The sequence below is a fragment of the Cervus elaphus genome, chromosome 23, assembly GCF_910594005.1.
Source record: "Cervus elaphus chromosome 23, mCerEla1.1, whole genome shotgun sequence".
NCBI lineage: Eukaryota > Metazoa > Chordata > Mammalia > Artiodactyla > Cervidae > Cervus > Cervus elaphus.
The window spans coordinates 54,046,351-54,064,064 of NC_057837.1; the positions used below are offsets into that span (position 1 = coordinate 54,046,351).

The 17,714-nt window shown below is 58.2% G+C and overlaps 1 protein-coding gene across 6 annotated transcripts; it reads right to left on the bottom strand.

Annotated features, from left to right (window-relative positions):
- Positions 1 to 1,350: 1,350 nt before the first annotated feature.
- ARFGAP1 (ADP ribosylation factor GTPase activating protein 1) lies at positions 1,351 to 11,848 on the bottom strand. Of its 6 annotated transcripts, XM_043883831.1 has the most exons (14): positions 11,691 to 11,848; positions 8,758 to 8,821; positions 8,448 to 8,557; positions 8,163 to 8,334; positions 7,604 to 7,704; positions 7,130 to 7,216; positions 6,735 to 6,831; positions 5,973 to 6,029; positions 5,468 to 5,500; positions 4,722 to 4,751; positions 4,011 to 4,067; positions 3,473 to 3,532; positions 2,865 to 2,941; positions 1,351 to 1,964 (listed from the first exon to the last, which is right to left on the bottom strand). In XM_043883831.1, the coding sequence occupies exons 2-14, from the start codon at positions 8,815 to 8,817 to the stop codon at positions 1,622 to 1,624; spliced, it is 1,284 nt and encodes a 427-aa protein (XP_043739766.1). In that variant the 5' UTR covers positions 8,818 to 8,821; positions 11,691 to 11,848; the 3' UTR covers positions 1,351 to 1,621. The 6 variants fall into 6 exon arrangements, with proteins under 6 accessions (XP_043739766.1, XP_043739768.1, XP_043739770.1 ...); XM_043883833.1 differs by lacking the exon at positions 4,722 to 4,751; XM_043883835.1 differs by lacking the exon at positions 3,473 to 3,532 and having other exon boundaries at positions 2,865 to 2,935.
- Between the last annotated feature and the right edge of the window lie 5,866 nt (positions 11,849 to 17,714).

Consider the following 17,714-nt stretch of genomic DNA (forward strand, 5'->3'; position numbering starts at 1 on the left):
GGGGTCACACAGAGTCGGACACAAACGAAGTAACTTAGCAGCAGCAGCAGCAGAAAGGGAAGGATGGGGCCAGGCTGGCCCCTGATGGGTGAGTCCTGTCAACATTCCGGAAGCTGCAGAGCCGTTGTGGCCCTCACTCCGGGGAGGTGGCCCCAAGAACTCCAGTCCTGATGTTCAGGAAGGGGCCTTCAGGGCTGAGCAGAGCTTCCCCAGCCCCTTGCGGAGGAGGTGCAGGGGGGCAGGGCCTCCACGCCCAGACAGTCACCAGGAAGCCCTGCTCTGTTTTCCTGTCAAGCCCGGCTCAGGGCATGGGGACCCAGGAGAGCCACCATCATCTGGCTTGCAGGCCTGGGCCTGCGGGGCAGGGCCATCATCTGGGAGTGATGACTGGACATGGTGGCAGCAGAGTGGTTCGTGTATAAAGCAGAGGCCCAGAAGATGAACAGGTCATTGGGGAAAGGTCCCAAAAAGGAAGCTAAGCTGGGCAAAGACTGGCCTTGAGGTGTCTCCTAGTCAACCCTGGAGCCTTGGCAAGGAAGCCTGGGGCAGACAGGTGGCAGGGCTAGCCAGGCTTCAGCTGGTGGTTGGCCTGGCCTCCTGGAGCCAGAGCCTGGGTGGGACAGCACACAGCAGCCAGGGGCCGCAGGTGGCTGCACGGCTGACAGGTGTGCTGTCCAGAGAGGCAGAGGCCCACCTGGTCATCACAACTGGGACTCAGCTGAGAACAGGCTCTAAGACCATCCCACCAGGGACCACACCTGCCCCAAAGTGCTGCCCCAGGACAGGAGGACACAGAACCACCCAGAAGGCACAGCTCTGGTCCAGAACCTCCAGTGGCCCCAGGTGCCCAGGGTCAGGAGGTTTCAGGAAAACGAAGGCCCATCTGGCCACCTGCTGGCTGCCCCATGTCTAACCAGGGCAGGAGGGGGCAGTGCCAGTCTGTCCTTAGAAAGCTGCTCTCCCAGGCAGACACCCACTGGGGACCTTTCTCCCCTTCGCTGTTGAGGGCGATGCCCAGACCACCCTGTGTCTCCAGGTGCTTTGTTGTGACAGCAAAGCCCCGCGGGGACAGGGGAGCTGGATGCTCAGGCCCTTGCCGCCAAGCCAGCCAGGAGCACGGGGCTGACAACCACCTGGGCCCAGCGCTCCCAGGGGAGCCCAGTGGTTTGGACTGAGGCCGGGAGAGCTGCCGCTCTGGCAGGGCTGCCACAGGTCAGCATTAGTGCAGACAGGACTGGGAAGGGGAGGTGGAGGCAGCGCTCAAGCCTCAGGCAATTTCTTGCAAAGAAAAAAGAGAGCAAACAGAAAGTTAAAGTCCCTTCAAGGAGAATCAGGCCTCGAGCACGTGTGGCCGCGTGCAACACTGGGAGAGTATTTATTACCGAGCTCACTGGGGAGGGGCTGGGTGTGCTGGCCCCACAGCAGCAGGGAGCCCTGCCTGCGACAGCACCCGGCTCGGGTCCCCTGGAAAGCGAGCACAGGGACGCAGACGTGCCCCCACCCCCACAAGCACGTGGCTCTCGGGTCTCGGCTGAGGCTGTCTTCTTGCACGACCGGCATATCTTGGGTGGAATGGAAAGAGGGAGGAGGCGGAGCAGCCGCTGCACCTGGCCTCAGGGCCCTACCAGTCCTGGTTGTCCCAGCCATCGTCCACCGCAGGTGGCGGCGTGGCCTTCTTGGCGACCTTGGCCCGGCCCTCCCCACCACCCCCCCAGGCCTCCCCACCATCGCTGTTGTCGCTGATCCTATTGTTGGACGCAGACGCAGAGCCCGAGCCCCAAACATCCCAGCTGTCCGAGCTCCTCTTGTCGGCTGAGGCATCCGCGCATGTCCAGCTGTCGCTGCTTGGGGACCGGTGGGCCCTGGCAGGGTCAGTGCTCCCGAAGGACTCCCAGAAGCTCTGGTCGAGGGTGTTCTGCGAGTTGTCTCCACCGCTGTTCTGGTAGCTCGGGCCCTCCGGGGGTCTGGGACAGACAGGGCTCTCTGAGCTCCCAGAACCAGAAGGTCACCATGGGGGCCCCAAGCCACCTGGCCTCCCCTCAGCCTCTCCCTAGCTAAGTCAGAGCTTCAACCTAGAGTCCCGGTCCACGCCCCTCAGGGTCCTGGAGCCTCTGCCCTCCTCGAGGGCAGAGGACGCCCAGCCTCGGGGTGGCTCCACCACGGAGTTGAGGCCGTGGAACCTGCTGGAAGGACTCAGGCCGCTTGCCACCAGAGCCCACCCTCCATCAGTCCCACCCACGTGGAGGATGTTTCAGAGGAAAATGTAAAATACTACTTTCCTGCAACAAATAAGGGGAAGAAAACCCAGAGACTTGACGCTTCTTTGCACCGTGGAACCAGCTCAGGATGAGAATTCCCTGCCCAACCGCAACCTCACCACTGAACACGCCCAACAGTGCCGGGAGGAAGCGGCTGGTCCACGAGCAGGCAGACTGACAGCACCTGCCTTGGCAGAGCGGCTGCCGCTCTGGGTCGGTCATAAGCTCGTCCATCAGAGCCCCAGGGTCCCATCCGAGTCAGAGGAGGAGAAAGCTGGCCCACCTGGCTCCCAGCAGGAAGGCCTGGGCAGAGCCCTGAGTGCTGGAGACCTTGAGGAGGTGGGTCAAAGCCCAGCAGCCCTTCCTCTCCCTCAGCCTGTCCCACAAGGGCAAGGCTGAGACCACCCCCACCACATGGGCAGCAGTAGCTTCCGAGGTACAGGCAGGGCTTCAGAGCAAGAGGTTGAGGCACCAACATGCCTCTCTGCACCTCCAGGGCTCCAGGGGCTTCTGACTATCACCCAAGGCCCTGAGGGAGACGCCCAGCCTCTGAGATCTGGGGGAGATCTCAGAAGGAAGCCCACTTCAGGAATGGACACAGCATACCTGTCTGATGAATCCTCTGCTCTCCCAGAAAAAAACGTAGTGACGTCCCGCCAGCCCCGGCTGCCAACTCCCTGGACCTGGAAGAGAGCGGAAGGCAGTTCACCCAGGCTCTGCTGGGAGTATGCAGTGTCCAGAGACCAGGGTGAAGATTAGAAATGCAGTGACACCGCCAAACTCAGGCCAGTTTACTGGACAGGATCGAACGGGGACAGCGGGATGCCTGCCGTGTGGGCCTAAGAGGCCACGGCCAGGAGAGCCTGCGGAGAGGCTCTGTGCTGGGAAGCAGGACGAATGCACCCCCACCCATAGCGCTAGGCGGAGAGGCAGGCCACCCACAGCACACTCACCAGGAAGGTTGGCCGCAGCAAGAAAAGAATGAAAGAAAATAGCAACAGGTTAGTGGCTGGGACCGGCGCTCGTCCAGGGGTTTCCATGTTCCTCAGGCTGTTGGCACCGGAGCGTCTGCCTGACCCTCCTTGGTCCTACAGGCCCTTTGGACCAAGAAGAGATGCGCATGAAGCGCTGGCCCTCCCTGCTCGCGGTTCTGGGTGCCTTGGAACATGGAGACGCTTCCAGCCGAGCCCGCATGTCAGGCGGGGCTGCCCTACCTTGGACGCCAACTCAGAGAACCCACTGGATACATCATCAAAAATCTTCCCCTCCTTCACCTGGCAGATGGGAACAGCATCGTCACAGCCCAGCAGACGCCCACTGCCTGCACTGATGAAGGCTGCCACCCACCAGCACCGGCTCCAGGGACTTTGTCTTTGCGCTGTCCCCTCCCCAGAAGCAAAAGGGAGGGCCGGCCGACCACCCTGCAGCCCAGGCCAGTCTCACTGGACCCCCACCCCTGGTGTTCTCTGCATCGCCCCCTACCTCCCACACAGGCTGGCACTGTCCTGCCCTGGCCACCCCATGTTCCCTTGCCTGTCTGGGCCTCCAGGGCACAAGTAGCAGGACGCATGCCCAGCCACACAGGAGCAGGGTGCAGGGCCAGGCCTCGCTGAGCCCAGGATGAGGGCCCACAGGCACGAGGGACACCAGGGAGTCTAAGGACCCAAACAGAGCCCCCAGGAGCAACTGCCCCTCGAATGAGGGCCCTGGGAACTGAACACGGCTGAACACCAGGAGCTCTCCCCATGCTACCTTCTCCTGGGCAGGTTTGAGGACGCTCTCATTCAGACTGTGGCCCAACTCCGACGCCTGTTAGAAGGACACGATGAAGAAAAGTCATGTGTGTGTGGTGGCATGTTCACTTCAGGATGGCAAACTGCCCGTGGAGGGAAGGTGGCTGACAACGCCTAGCCACTAGCACACGCTGCTCCTGGCTGTCATGGAGGCGGGGCACTGCTGTCCCTGGCCTATGGGCTCCTGAAGAGCCCCCGTCGTCCCTCATACAGACAGGTGTACCCCCAGTCCCATCTGCCCTCCAGGGACCCCAAAGGGAGTTCAGACAGAAGGGATGGAGCTGGGGGTGGGGGGAGGCCAGGCCAGGCCAGTGGCTCAGGTCGGGGGCAGACAGGACAATGGGGAGACGACCACAGTGCAGGGCCCTCATCACTAGGACCAGACTCTTTCAGATTATTCAGCTGAAAATAATTAAATCACATCATGAAAATTTCCCTGTAGACCTCAGGGTACCCCGGCCCATTGGTGTCCCTACGGCAGCCCTGAGCTCTGGATCCCATGCCTCCTGCCTGTGACACAGATGCTCAAACGGGAGCCCATTGAGTTGGGGAGCAGCTCTGAGTGTGAGCAAATGGAAGCCCCAACATGCTGGCTGCAGTGCACGCACGTGCCGGATACATGTTGGGGGGTGGGGCTGGGGGGCATGCACGAGCACAAACGGGGCCTTACCAGCTCTGGCTGCTGCTTGGAACCCCAGAACTTTACCCAGACAGCGTGGGGAGACAGGGGTGGGGGAAGAGAGAGAGCAAGGCGGTAGGCGCCATGGTCGCGACAACCAGGACAGGGTCCCACGGGCACTGCACCCTCTCTAGACCCAGCTCCTCCCACCTGACCCTCCCAGGATGACACGAGCAGGCGGGGTGGAAGTCAAGTGAAAGGAGGGCTTAGAGACGTCCCTGAGTGGGGCTGGGGAAGCTCAGCTTCAGGGTGGGAAGGGCCCGCATGGTTCAGAGGCTCCTCTGCCGACCCCCAAAGCCATTACCCCAAGTCCTGAAACAAGCCCAGGGCCGGACACCACACGGGGGATCGCCAGGACTGCGAGCCAAGGTTTGAAAACAAGACAAACACTGGGCCCCAACATGGCCAGAGAAGGGAGGGCACTAACAGAGACAAGGGATGCTGTATCCTTGGGCTAAAACCCCCATCCCCAGGGAGTGCTGGGTCTCCCGCCCGTGGCTGCCCAGACCTGGCACATGGCCTCCTTCCCCACAAGGCCAAAGGCACAGTGGCCTCCACATCCCAAACCCACAGGTGCCTGAAGTGACACGGAGATGTGGGAGCCTGAGAGACAATTCCGTGCAGGCTTGTGTGCGTCTGACTGCTGGTGTAACACACTCCTCCCCTGACACAGGGCACGCGGAGGCCACCCAGCCTAGAGACCCCCACAGTGCCAACGCAAAGACTTCCTCCAGTACCTTCTGACTTGCTTGGGACCCGAACTTTGTCGCCTGAAAGGAAGCACAAAGAGGGTCTTCTGGTCAGCCGCCTGACACTGGGTGCCGGAGCTGCGCATCTGCAGGGCCTGGATGCCCAGGCCCGTTTCCTGACAGCCACGAGGACTGGCACTCACCCCACAGTGGCTCTCAGGCCCCGCAAGGCTGCCCTCCACACCTGCTCCCCGAGGAGCTAGACCATCAGGGTAGGGTAGGGGCACCCAGGGCAAGGGAGCAGGCCCGATGCCGACTTTTGCGCTCTGGACACGGGCCCCCGGGCAGGGTGGGGCCGCGTCCAGCGGGCTCTGCTATTCGCTTGAGCACAGCTGGTCATACTTCTCTCCTCTCCCCAGCACCCTGGGTGCTCTCAGGGTCCCTGGCAGAGGAGCCACTCACAGAAACCCCCGTGGGGCAGATGAACTTGTGGCTGGAGCCCAGTCAGGACCCCTGGCTGCCCGGCCTGTGGTGTCGCAGGATGGGTACTTACGCCCTCCTTGGCCGCTGAAGCGAACCTGCTGGCTCCGGTAGCAAAGCTGCTCCAGCCCTGCAAGGAAGCCACACACAAGCCATGTGGCAGCTCCACACGCAGACAGAGGAGGGCATTCTTCGCACCCATGCTCCGTGGGAAAGACACAGCCAGGGACCCCAGAAGCAGCCCAGGTCCACTCCCTGGAGACAGGCCTTCCCACCATGCCGCAGGGGTCATGAAACCAGTTCTCCTTTCTGAGTCCGAGGTCATTTCCCCTGAGCCTCCGTAAGAGAAGCCAGTCATTGGATTAAATCCCCACTGGGTCTGTGCTTCCCGGAGAGATGTGGAGGCACCCTCACAAGGACCTGACAAAGACGCTCAGCTTCTGGGGGTAGGATGGAAGGGACACAAGGACACGAACTTCACACCCTGGGAAGCGCCTCTGAAAAATAGGCCAGGCTGATGGCCCCTTCTCCCCTGGAGCAGACTCAGCTCAGAACCCATGCAATAGGGCGGCCCTGCCAGGAGGGGCAGCCAGGCAGGCTCCACTCAGAGCCCGAGGTCTCCGGGGAAAACATGCCTTGCTAAACCTGGGGCATGTGTATTATATGTTGTAGCCAAATGAAAGACAAAACACAAGTGGGATTAAACCCTGTAAGCCCAGCTTTAAGGTGCAAAGTCAGTGTAGGAAAGGGGAATGGGGCCAGTGCAATTCTAGGATGGCTGGCCTCCAGGAGGCCCTGGGGCATCGGGGCCGGGGGGCTAGGATGGCATCCTCACCGAATAGAGGGACGACATGGCGCTGTTGAGGAAGTCATCTTCCCTCTTTGGAGGTGGCACCGTGTTCCCAAACCCCACATAACGGTTCTCCTGGGCCCTGGGGGACACAGGCAACAGGCCTCCTGCTCCTGACAGCCACAGGGTGCAGAGGCACCCAGACCCAGATACCGGGTCACTGCCAGAAGGGGACACGCTCGTCCACAGGTCAGGCAGGTTCCAGGAAAGAATCACGGCCTTTCTCTCACTGGTTTTCTCTCACTCAAGCACCCTCCTGAAGCTGCTAGACCCCACAGGGCCTGCTAATCCTGCACCCACCGCACACATGGGTAGCAGCCTCAGCCACTCTCACAGTGGCCCCTGCCCCCAGCCTTCCCTGAGCCCGCCTGAAACCCTACCCTTGATAGGAGCCAAGGTCATCATTCAGCCAGTCCTCGAAAGCCTTGTCCCCAGAGGCAGTGGAGTTCTGCAGCTGGCCAGAGGCTCTGCAATGGTGGGTCAAAAGTAACAGGCCAACAGAGAGTGGGTACATGCCCGCAGGAGTCTCTGGGAGGTGCAGTCACGCCCACTTGCTCACACCTGGCTTCTCTGAAAACTAAGCTGAGCAGAAGGCAGCTCAAGCTTAGGTTCAGCGGCTGAAGCTCATGAGAAGCAGAGGAGGTGCTGCTCTGGGGGGACGGGGGCCACAGTGGATCCATGCTGGCCTGAGCCTTCAGGGGGGCTGCAGGAAAACCAGGGGGATCAAGGCCACAGCAAGCACTGGGCCGCGGTCTGGAGCCCTTCTGACCAGAATCTCACTACTGAAGGGGGAAGAGGAAGGGGCTGGGCTGAACCTAGCACGGAGCTGGCCAGAAGGCTGGACAAGTAGCTACCGGTGGGCAGAGGACAGCAGCGTCCTGGGCTGAGGTGGAGTCCAGCTCTGGGCGGGCGATGACTCCAGAGACCATTCTTTGCCTTCGGCCAGAGCGGCCACCTGCCAAGGGAACCTGGGTCAGAGAGCAGGGGCCCATCAAGGTGGCCTGAATGCTCCTGACCGCAGTGCACTCCCTGCCCCCCACACAGCCCCTCCAGCTTAACGCCACGGGCTGGGGGCTCTGCCGGGTGTGGATGCCAAACGGGTAAGCTCTTGGTCTCTGAGGTCCCCTTTTTACACCCCAAATGATGGGCCTCCCCCGGCAGGCACTGCAGTTCTCAGGAGAGTTTTAGCCACACGCACAGAGGTGTCTGGACACAGCGCTTTCCTGGAGGCTGGGAGGAAAGCCCATCCTCAGCCCAGTAAACCACAGGCCCCCCAAGTCCCCCAGGTGGGAAGAGCCAAGGCCATGCATGCTGCCTCCTTGTGGATGGCACGTGGCCCCCATGGTCAGAACCACAGAGGATCTCCGTGCCCGCGGCCGGAGCAGCCTCCACATGGCGGGTGGCCTGCCTCACCCGGTCCCTGAAGAGGGCAGCAGCCCTGCTGTTGTACTTCTCCTGCAGTGACCAGCAGGGGTCATAGTCCTCTTGAGACTCCAGAAACTCCCTGAACCGAGCGTTCCCGCCCGCCTTCATCTTCTCCAGCTCCACGTCCTTCCACTTGTCCATCGTGACGGAGCGGACGAAGCTGCACAGCAGAGGGCTGGCCTGGTCACTGATGCCGCCCCCCGATTCAGAGCCCGGGGGTGAAAGGGGCCAACCTAAATGGGGGCCCGCTCCTCCCCACCCCCGCGCACTGACCTGAGGTGAACCCCAAGCCCACGGTGCTTCCCCGAGCACTCCAGGCAGATCCAGATGCCATAGGTCACGCTCACCCACTGTGGGTTGAAGGCGCCGCACTCGAAACACACCTGCGAAGGGTGTCCAGGGGCTTGTCCAGGGCTGAGGCAGGACCCAGGGACCCCCAAGACCCAGTGGTGGCCCCAAGAGCAAGAACAGGGAGGCTGGTTATGAGGCGAATGGTGACAGGGAGAGAGGACTCTGAGACCACACACCACCCAGAGAGGTTCCTGAAACCTGAGCTGGGTGTCGAGGAAACGCAGATGCTTACATTGTTTTCATCTTGCGCCCGAACTTCCTTAAGAACTTTCCTGGTTCTTGGGCTGGCCATGGTGCTGAGAAAAACAAGATTTTCACAAGAAAATCAACCACCAGTGCAAACAGACTACAAGATATAACCTCAAGGAACCCCAAGAAGCTGCTCGGAAGCTGTTAGGGAACAGGACAACTCACTGCAGGCAGTGCAGGGGCCCCTCACTGCGGGAACCTGCTCTCCAAGTGAAAGGAAAAGCCCAAAGCAGTGTGGATGCTGCCAGGCCAATAAAGTGATCATGAGGAGCAACGTGCAGTTACTAGAGGCCGCTTACCATGTTGCATCAAGACTGTGTAATTTATGGAACGTCAGTTACCAGTGAAGCTCCTAGCAAAGGGCTGGGCTTTATAAAATGTGCTCAGAAATGGCTGCTAAATCTCTTTTCTTGCCTTCAGGGCAATATACTGGACACAGGCTGATGGCACCTGAAGTCAGGGAGCCCCACATTTTCAGTTCCGGCAACGCCCCACTCCCCTCAAGCCAGCGCAGGGAGGCTCCAGGCCTGGGGCAGAAGCGGTGGTCCTGACTGACATGGGACAAGGCTGGCCTCCCAGGGGCCACCTGAAGGACGGAGGTGACAGAGAGCATGGCCACAGCAGGTCATGGGCAGGGGCCTATGGACCTGCAGATCTGCCACAATGCCTCATGGAGACGCTGTGGGAAACAGCAGCCACACAGCCTGGGCTGAAGAGAAAAGCCATTCATTTCTTCATAGATCTCCTAGCTTCGGCCAAGTTCAAGTTCAATGGTGGACTGTTTAATTCATGACTAGGAAAGCTGATACAGTAAGAATCAAGCCAGGGAGGGAAAGGGTGCCCAGCATGGTGCTGGATGTAAACTAACCCTAACCTGGCTGGGGTCCTGGGACCAGAGTGTGCCCACTGTCCCTCCAGCTTCCCTGGCAGGACATGTCCCGTCGAGGACACACAGGCCACTGTCAGAGACAGAGCCACATGCCTGGGTTGCTAGCGGTGTTTCCAACCTCCAACCCTGCGTCCACTGTCTGAGAGGGGCCTGTTCCCACCAGCGTCCCTGCCAATGCAACAGCATGAAAACCCAGGAGTATCTTGGTCCGCATCTGCCTGTTACCTTCAGTTACTTCTCAAGGGGAGCCGGCTTGTTCCCATAACCACGCTTCCTGAATCTAGAATGCCAAACACTCACAGGCCCACTTTTAACCTAGGTGAAGTTAGGAAATAAATATCTGCTTTCTGCAATCCAGGGAAACAAACTAAGGGTTTGCCCAAGAGACCTTTCTGCTCTGTATGTCTCTGTGCTGCTCCTGAAGGTATCGAAGGCAGACACCTGAACCCACAAACTTCCCAGGCCCCTGGCACCTGGCCGGACCCATTGAGGGGGGACCCAGTCCTCATGCTGTACCCACAGCAGGAAGGCAGAAATGGGTGGCCCCTGGGAGCTTTTTCCATAGAACTGTGCCTGCCCAGGGCCCCTGCTCTGGCCAATAGGACACAAGCAAACAGAAGTCAGAACTAGGGTGAGGCTGCCCTGAATTTGTAATTGTGTAAAAGAAGGCAGAGTGAGGACTGGCAGAATGACAGTGGGGAGAAACACGTAAAAGTGAACTCACATGAAAGTGAATGATGTGAGAAGTGAATTCACATGAAAGTGAATGACAAGAAAGTAAATGATGTGAGAAGTGAATTCACAGGAAAGTGAATGACGTGTAATGGACTTAAGAGCAACTTTTTTGCATGTGAAGACCCTTTAATTCTGTGAAATACTAACTTTTATACATGAGAAACAAATACCTTCTGTCAAAACCATAGTTTATCTTGAAAAAGAATCCAAGAACTCCTGCTTTAATACTTGAAATCAAGATGGTAACACACAGCTCTCTGCAAGAGGACGTGGTTTCAGTAAACGGTAAACCAAGACACTTTCTCAGCTCATGAGAGAAGCCACTTGTCAGACCCTAGAACACAGTTCCCCGAGTGGGAACTTCTTCAACACTTGAGATTAAAAGGGATGACTTAAGCAGACCACTTGGGGCTGTCACCAGCGACAGGGACAAATCATGCTCATCTTTCTCTGAAACCACCTAAGCACTCAAAGCACCTACACGGAAGGACAACCGTTTCTCACCCTAAAGCACTGTTACTTGTGCACTTCTCCTGGGTGGGGAAGGGATGCCAAGGCCAACTTCAACACTAGTTATCCCCTGGACCATTATGACAGCCCCATTTGGCAAAGAAACCCATGGTGGCTGGACCCTTAAGCCTGCGCCAAATGAGCACAGTTAGCTCTCACATCGGTGGCAGGCAAGAAGCTGTTTAACAGGGCAGATGAGAAACACAGTTCTTCTACTAGACGTACATAAACTGAGGGAGGATTCCAAAGTCCTCTCTCGGTTTCCTCTCCCTCCCACAACACGGTCACCCACCGCCAAGGGGTGGCTGCCGCTCCCGATGAGACCGGCCTCTTCAACACCGAGACGAGGATCCTTCCCTCTGAGGAGTGGAAGACCCTTCAGAACTCAGAAAGAGGCCTGACGGGACCCTGAGTCCGGACCAGGTCTTGGGTCCGAAGGAGGGGACCGGGCAGGGCCGGCTCGCCCTACGGAAGGGGTGCAGATGAACAAGGGCCCGTGACAGTCTCAGAGGAAAGAAGGTTGGGGATCTGGGGAGCCCTGCAGGGTGCGTGGGGGTCTGGGCGGGGACGGCCGGAGGAGGGGTGCTGCGTGGGGGGGGGGGGCGTGAAGGGGGGCCGTGGACCAGCCCCGGAAGGACTGGTGGAGGGCGAGGTGGGCGCTTCCAAATCCTGTGGATGGCTGCCTCAAGGCGGGTGGGGGTCTGGCGGGGGCGGCCGCCGGGAGGGGCTGTGGACCAGCCCTAGGGGGAACCAGGACATCTAGGTCTCGGTCGTGCGCTTACCGGGCAGGGCGCTAGATCCTTTGCGCCAGGTCGGGCTGGGGTCAGGGCGGGGGTCCCGGCGGGGGTCGGGCCAGGGTCTGCCGCGCCGCGAAAAGCACAGAGGACGCGCGCCAGCCGCCCACCCAGTCGCCACCCGCTTCCGGCTACGTAGCGCTTCGCAGGGTCTCACGGGAAGCCGGGGGCGGGCCGGCGGGGGCGGGACTTCCGCCCTGCCAGCTGGGCCGGAAGCGCGACCCTCCTCCGTCGCTATAGGGACGCGTCCTCCTCCGGGCTGCTGTGCCAGAGCTGTTACTCGGGCGGGGATCGCGGTGTCCTGGGGACCGACAGTCACGCTCACCGGCGCTGCCCCGTCAGGATTCGGAGGGGATAAAGATGGCCTGCTCAAATTAGGATGATTCATGGGCGTTTACTTAACAAGGGGGCTGATTAGGAGGATGTGAGCAGGTTTAGGGCAACGCAGGAATTCTGCGGGAACCCAGTGCTGGAGCAGAAGAGCTGTGACGTCAACAGGCTCCAAGGGGATGGGAGAGGTTCCGACTCTGGAAGGACAGTGTTGTCCTCGACGCCGCGGCCCCAGAGGCGCTGTCATCTCTGGTTGTGGGCATGGCCAGCCCAAGGAAAAGATACAGAAGTGAATATCGGCTTCTCTGGTCTCTTGCCCTCTGGTCTCCCGATTTTGCCTCCCACTGGCCAAGCCCACAGGTGTAATCTGAGGTAGAGAAGGGTGGGGGTGGATGTGGAGAGCAGCTGGAGATGTTGCTAGCAGGCTGCAAAGCAGTGTGAATAGTAGGGTCCCAAGTATGGGAACTATGACTGTAGGAAGAGAACTGTCCAGACTGGTGATCTCTCTCTGGGGAGTGTAACTGCAAGTGATGTTTGGTTTTGTTTTTGCTTTGTGCTTTTCTGTGTATCCACACACTCCATTGATCTGTGTAACTTTTGGAGCGAACCAGTTGCCTGGTAACTCAGCTGGTAAACAATCTGCCTGCAATGCAGGAGACCCCGTTTCAATACCTGGGTCAGGAAGATCCCCTGGAGAAGGGACAGGCTACCCACTCCAGTATTCTTCAGCTTCCCTGGTGGCTCAGATGGTAAAGAATCTGCCTGCAATGCAAGAGACCTGGGTTCCATCCCTGGGTTGGGAAGATCCCCTGGAATAGGGCATGGCAACCCACTCCAGTATTCTTGCCTGGAGAATCCCAATAGACAGAGGAGCCTGCCAGGCTACAGACTCACAGAGTCTGATAAGACCGAGTGACTAAGCACAGTATGAACATTTTTACTGAGGTAAAATTTACGTTCAGTGATTTACACTCAATAGGTTTTGAGAAATGCACACCCCAGTGTAACCTCCACCATAGAACATTTCCTTTACAGGCAACTACTGTTCTTATTTTTATCCCTGTTTCTTAGTTTGCCTGTCCTAGAACTTTACATAAGCAGAATCATTCAATAAGTACTCTTTTAAATGGTTTCTTTCACTTAATATTTCAGCTCTTCATTCCTTTTATTGCTGAATACTATTCCATTCAATGAACATATCTCATTTATCCAATCACATATTGGACAATGGAGTCATTTCTGCGTTTTGACTATTGTGGATAAAGCTGCCCCGAAATTCACACACAAGCCTTTTGGTGGATGTATCTTAACATTTCGTTTGCACAATTACCTAGACGTAAAGTTGTTGGCCACCTCATGCGAAGAGTTGACTCATTGGAAAAGACCCTGATGCTGGGAGGGATTGGGGGCAGGAGGAGAAGGGGACGACAGAGGATGAGATGGCTGGATGGCATCACTGACTCGATGGGCATGAGTTTGAGTAGACTCCGGGAGTTTGTGATGGACAGGGAGGCCTGGCGTGCTGCAATTCATGGGGTCGCAAAGAGTCGGACATGACTGAGTGACTGCACTGAACTGAACTGAAAGTTGTTGGGTGATGGGGGAGGTGTGTATTGAATTTCATAAGAAATTGTGAATCAGTCTTCCAAAATGGGGGCACCATGTCATGACCCAGCAGCAGTGTGAGGGCTCCAGCGTCTGCAGGTACTCTGAATTATATCTCATTTGTAATTCCCTCCACTGCTGGTTGAAAGTTGCCCTGGAGGTTTACCTTGGCTTCCTGGCCAGTCCAGCCCACCCTGTGCCCAGCTTAGCATAAGCATGTCCTGCAGGCAGGGGAAGCCCTCAGGATGGAGCCAGCAGGTCTCACAGGGAGAAACTGCTGGCATGCGGAGAAACAAGAGGGCTGAGGTGACATGGACAGGGCACCCACAGAGTCTACACAGGGGCAATGTGAGGCAGTGTAGATTTCAGCACAAGACCCCAGGCTTCAGAGAGCAAGAGCCCTGTGCTGGATTCCTTACATGAGCTTTCTGGAGGGGGAGGTATGAAGGATGTTGTAAAGTAGGAGAGGAAAAGGGAAAGTGGTCCTGGAAAAGGCACAGCAGAAGAATTGATACTTTCGGATTGGGTGTTGGAGAGTCCCTTGGGCAGCCAGGAGATCAAACCAGTCAACTCTAAGGGAATCAGCCCTGAATATTCATTGGACTGATGCTGAAGCTCCAATCCTTTGGCCACCTGACTTGAAGACCCGACTGAGTGTAAAAGATCCTGATGCTGGGAAAGATTGAGGGCAGGAGGAGAAGCGGGCAACAGAGGATGAGATGGTTGGATGGCATCACTGACTCAATGGACATGAGTTTGAGCAAACTCTAAGAGATAGTGAAGGACAGGGAAGCCTGGCATGCCGCAGTCCATGGGGTCGCAACAACGACACTACTCAGTCGGACACAACTGAGCAACAACAACAACAAAGAGTAAACACCAGGCAGAGGCTAGATGTTCAGTTTTCCAACCACAAAGCTAAAAGTCAATCCCCACTCCACCACTGGGGAGCCTGGGGCCGCGGTCTTCCCCAGAGCCAAGAGCAGAGGGAGGGCCCTCCGAGGACAGGGAAGCCTGCCACATTGCAGCAGCTGTGGCACCCCTGCCTCTCTCTCTGCCATCTCAAGGCTGGCACAATGACCAAGTGACAGAGGATAAATCTAGGTATGACTTGGTGAATGGTGCAGAACATGGAACTGCAAACTGAAGGTGTTTTACTGCCCCATCTAAAACACGTAGGTAATTTGTTTTTCTTTCAGAACCACTTCCAGTCAGAATAACATGATCATCTTAGTGGTTTCCTCCCCAGGGCTCCTGAAGTTCTCGATGTGAATAAATTGAAGGGAATACAAGAGCAGCAAAATGAAAACCTCAGAGTAAATGGCTCCGCGAGGCAAGGGCCAGCCCAAGCTCACAGTCCACCTACAAAGTCACCACAGGCCCCCTCGGGTATGGGCCCGTGCAATGCCCACGTGGTGTCGACTCTTACTGTGTGAGTGCTGGGTCAGCTCTGGTGGATTCGACCAGGTTGTTCACAGAGCCATTGTACCAAATACCCTGATGCCGGTGCACCCGTTTCTTAAGTACGACACCTCCTGGCTGAGTGTCATCGGCAGCTCATCTTTGCCACACTGTGAACATACGTGTTGGCACTGCTGCTTTGATTTCCATTTTCATAATGGTGGTGGAGCTGGGCGCATGCTCACTGGGCAGTGGACACCAGCCTGGTTTCTGTGCTCTGCCTGTTTCTATCCTCCATTGACCACTTTTCACAGCCAGTGCCTCCCTGAAGTGGCTCCCTCCTTCATCTGAGAGACAGGCATGGGGCTGGCTCAGACTGGGGCTGTCACACTCCTGGCCTCTGGCCTGCTGCATGGATGGACTTGGCCCCACGTGAAGAAAGGTCTGGTCGACCTGGCCTATCTGACCCCTGCCACTGGCTCTGAAAGATGCACAGGGAGGAACTGTGCCCTGGGATAAAGGAGGTGGAAGGAAGTCGGAATGTGGCCCTGCTGATTCTCGAGACCATGCATCACTGCAGAGGACAGCTGCTTCTGAACCTGAGTTGTCTTCATCCTAAAACACCCAGGAATTTGCAGTTGTGCCAGAGGACACTTGGTTACTCAGGCTACGGAGTCATAGCCAAGAATGTGTTGAGACAGGGCCAGCTTCTCAGATTGCAGACCTGAGGGCTCAGATCCCAGGGCTATGACAGGAAGACCCACCTACCCCCTGCCTTAGCCCCTCCCATGCCCATCTTACTCAAGAATCTGTCCAAATTCTAGTTAGATACAGAAAACCCAACCCCACATGACTTAAACAACAAAAGGATGCTATTGGCTCATGTGGTGAAAAGCCCAGTGGTAATCTGGCTTTTGGATAAAGTTTGATCCAGCAGCTCAACGGCATCACTAAGAACCAGGTTTCTCTCTGTGTGTTTGCTCTGCTGTTCCATTTTCATCTGAAGGCCCCCAATATGCAGCTTCTAATGCTGTAAGCTTTATGGTTCACATCCCAGTCAAAAGCCCAAGATTCAGTCGCTTGGGTCACATGTCCACTTCTGAACCAACAACAGACCAAAGGGATGGAATGTGCTGACCTGCGGCATCTAAGACCCAAGCTTCAGCCCTGGAGCCCCAGAGGGAGGCAGTTCCCAGGACTGCAAGGGCTCAACAGAAGTCTGAGGGGTGGGGAGCAAGCAGTCTACACCTGCTTTACAGCCCACCATGTTCCCTGGGGGTCAGGTGAGCTCCCCCTGTGGCCAAAGTTGAGGTGGGGATTTCGTGGCTCCGTTCTGTGTCCCCGGGGCTCAGCCTGAGCCCAGCCAGCTTGGCACAACCCTGGAGATGCCTGGGTGGGGCTCTGTCCACTGGGGATGCCTGGGTGGGGCTCTGTCTGTCTCCTCTTCTCCTTGGGGCGGGGTAAGAGGGATGGGGCGGGGAACTGCTGCTGGAAGGAAGGAGGAAACCAGTGTAGGCTGAAGGGCAACTTGTCTGTCCAGGGAGGCAGGGACTCAGCCTGAAGGCGGGAGGGAAGAAGGGTTGCAGGTGGACTGAAGTGCCACGTGCTGAGCTGCCCCTCACATAGTGTGGCCCTTCCCTCTCCCACCCATACGGCCACTCTGTTTGGGTCCTGCTCCTCCCTGGGGTCTAACCAGGGCCTCATGCCCCCTCCCAGCACGAGGCACACTTGACCATGGCTCACACTGATAGAGAACCCAGAGGCTCCCTATGACCAGGGAGAAGTCCCAACCCAGCTGTGCCCACACCTCTGGCCCCCACCTTAACTGCCTCCCTCCCACCATCTGCCTTCCCCCTTGCTCAGTCCCACCTCCACACCTGTGACCTGGGGGTCCTCCTCTAGTCCTCCCTCCAGTTAGCACAGGAACCTGCCTGCAACCCAGGGTCTCCCTCCCCCTCCAGCCTGATCCTGGCCTGGCCTGCAGGCTCCCCACGGTGCCTGGGAAGGTGAACTCCAATAGGCTGGCCACCCCCTCCTCTTCCTCCTAGGCCCTCACCCCCAGGAGGGGGACTTCTGAGCACTTGACCTGGTCCAGGAAGCCTCAGCGATTGAGTGTGCCTGGGGCCCCATTAGGAAGGAGGCTGGTTGGTTGGGTCCCGTGAGGGCCTGGGGGCAAGCTCAGGAGGTGTGGGGTGGTGGGGGCGGGATATCCTGGACACTGTGGGGTGGGTTGGCAGCAGTGCCAGGTCTGTCCTGGAGCCACCGCAGGGCTCCTCCAACTCCAGGCCGCCTGAGAAGCCGCGCCATCGCCCTTTAAGAAGGGGATCCCACGCCCCGTCCCTAGCTGGCGAGAAACCCCCAGAGTCCGAGTTAGGGAGAGAGACTTGGCACAGCTGTTATTCGGAGAGACGCGGCTGGGCTGGGGGACCCTGGCTGCCCGGCGGAGCTGAACAGAGAGCAGGTGGGGGCTTCGGGGTAGGACCTGGCCTGCGGAGGTCACGAGTGCGGGGAGGGGTCGGGGATTGGAGGGAGGGGCCGGGGGAGGGCCCGTGGGCGGAGCTGAGGTGGGAATGTGAGGAGCTGCAGGGCGGGGGCGGCGGACAGAGGGTCGGGAGTCCGGCGCGCCGGGGGTCCCTGGTGCACCGGTTTAGGGCCGGTATCGTGGGCCGCTGCTCT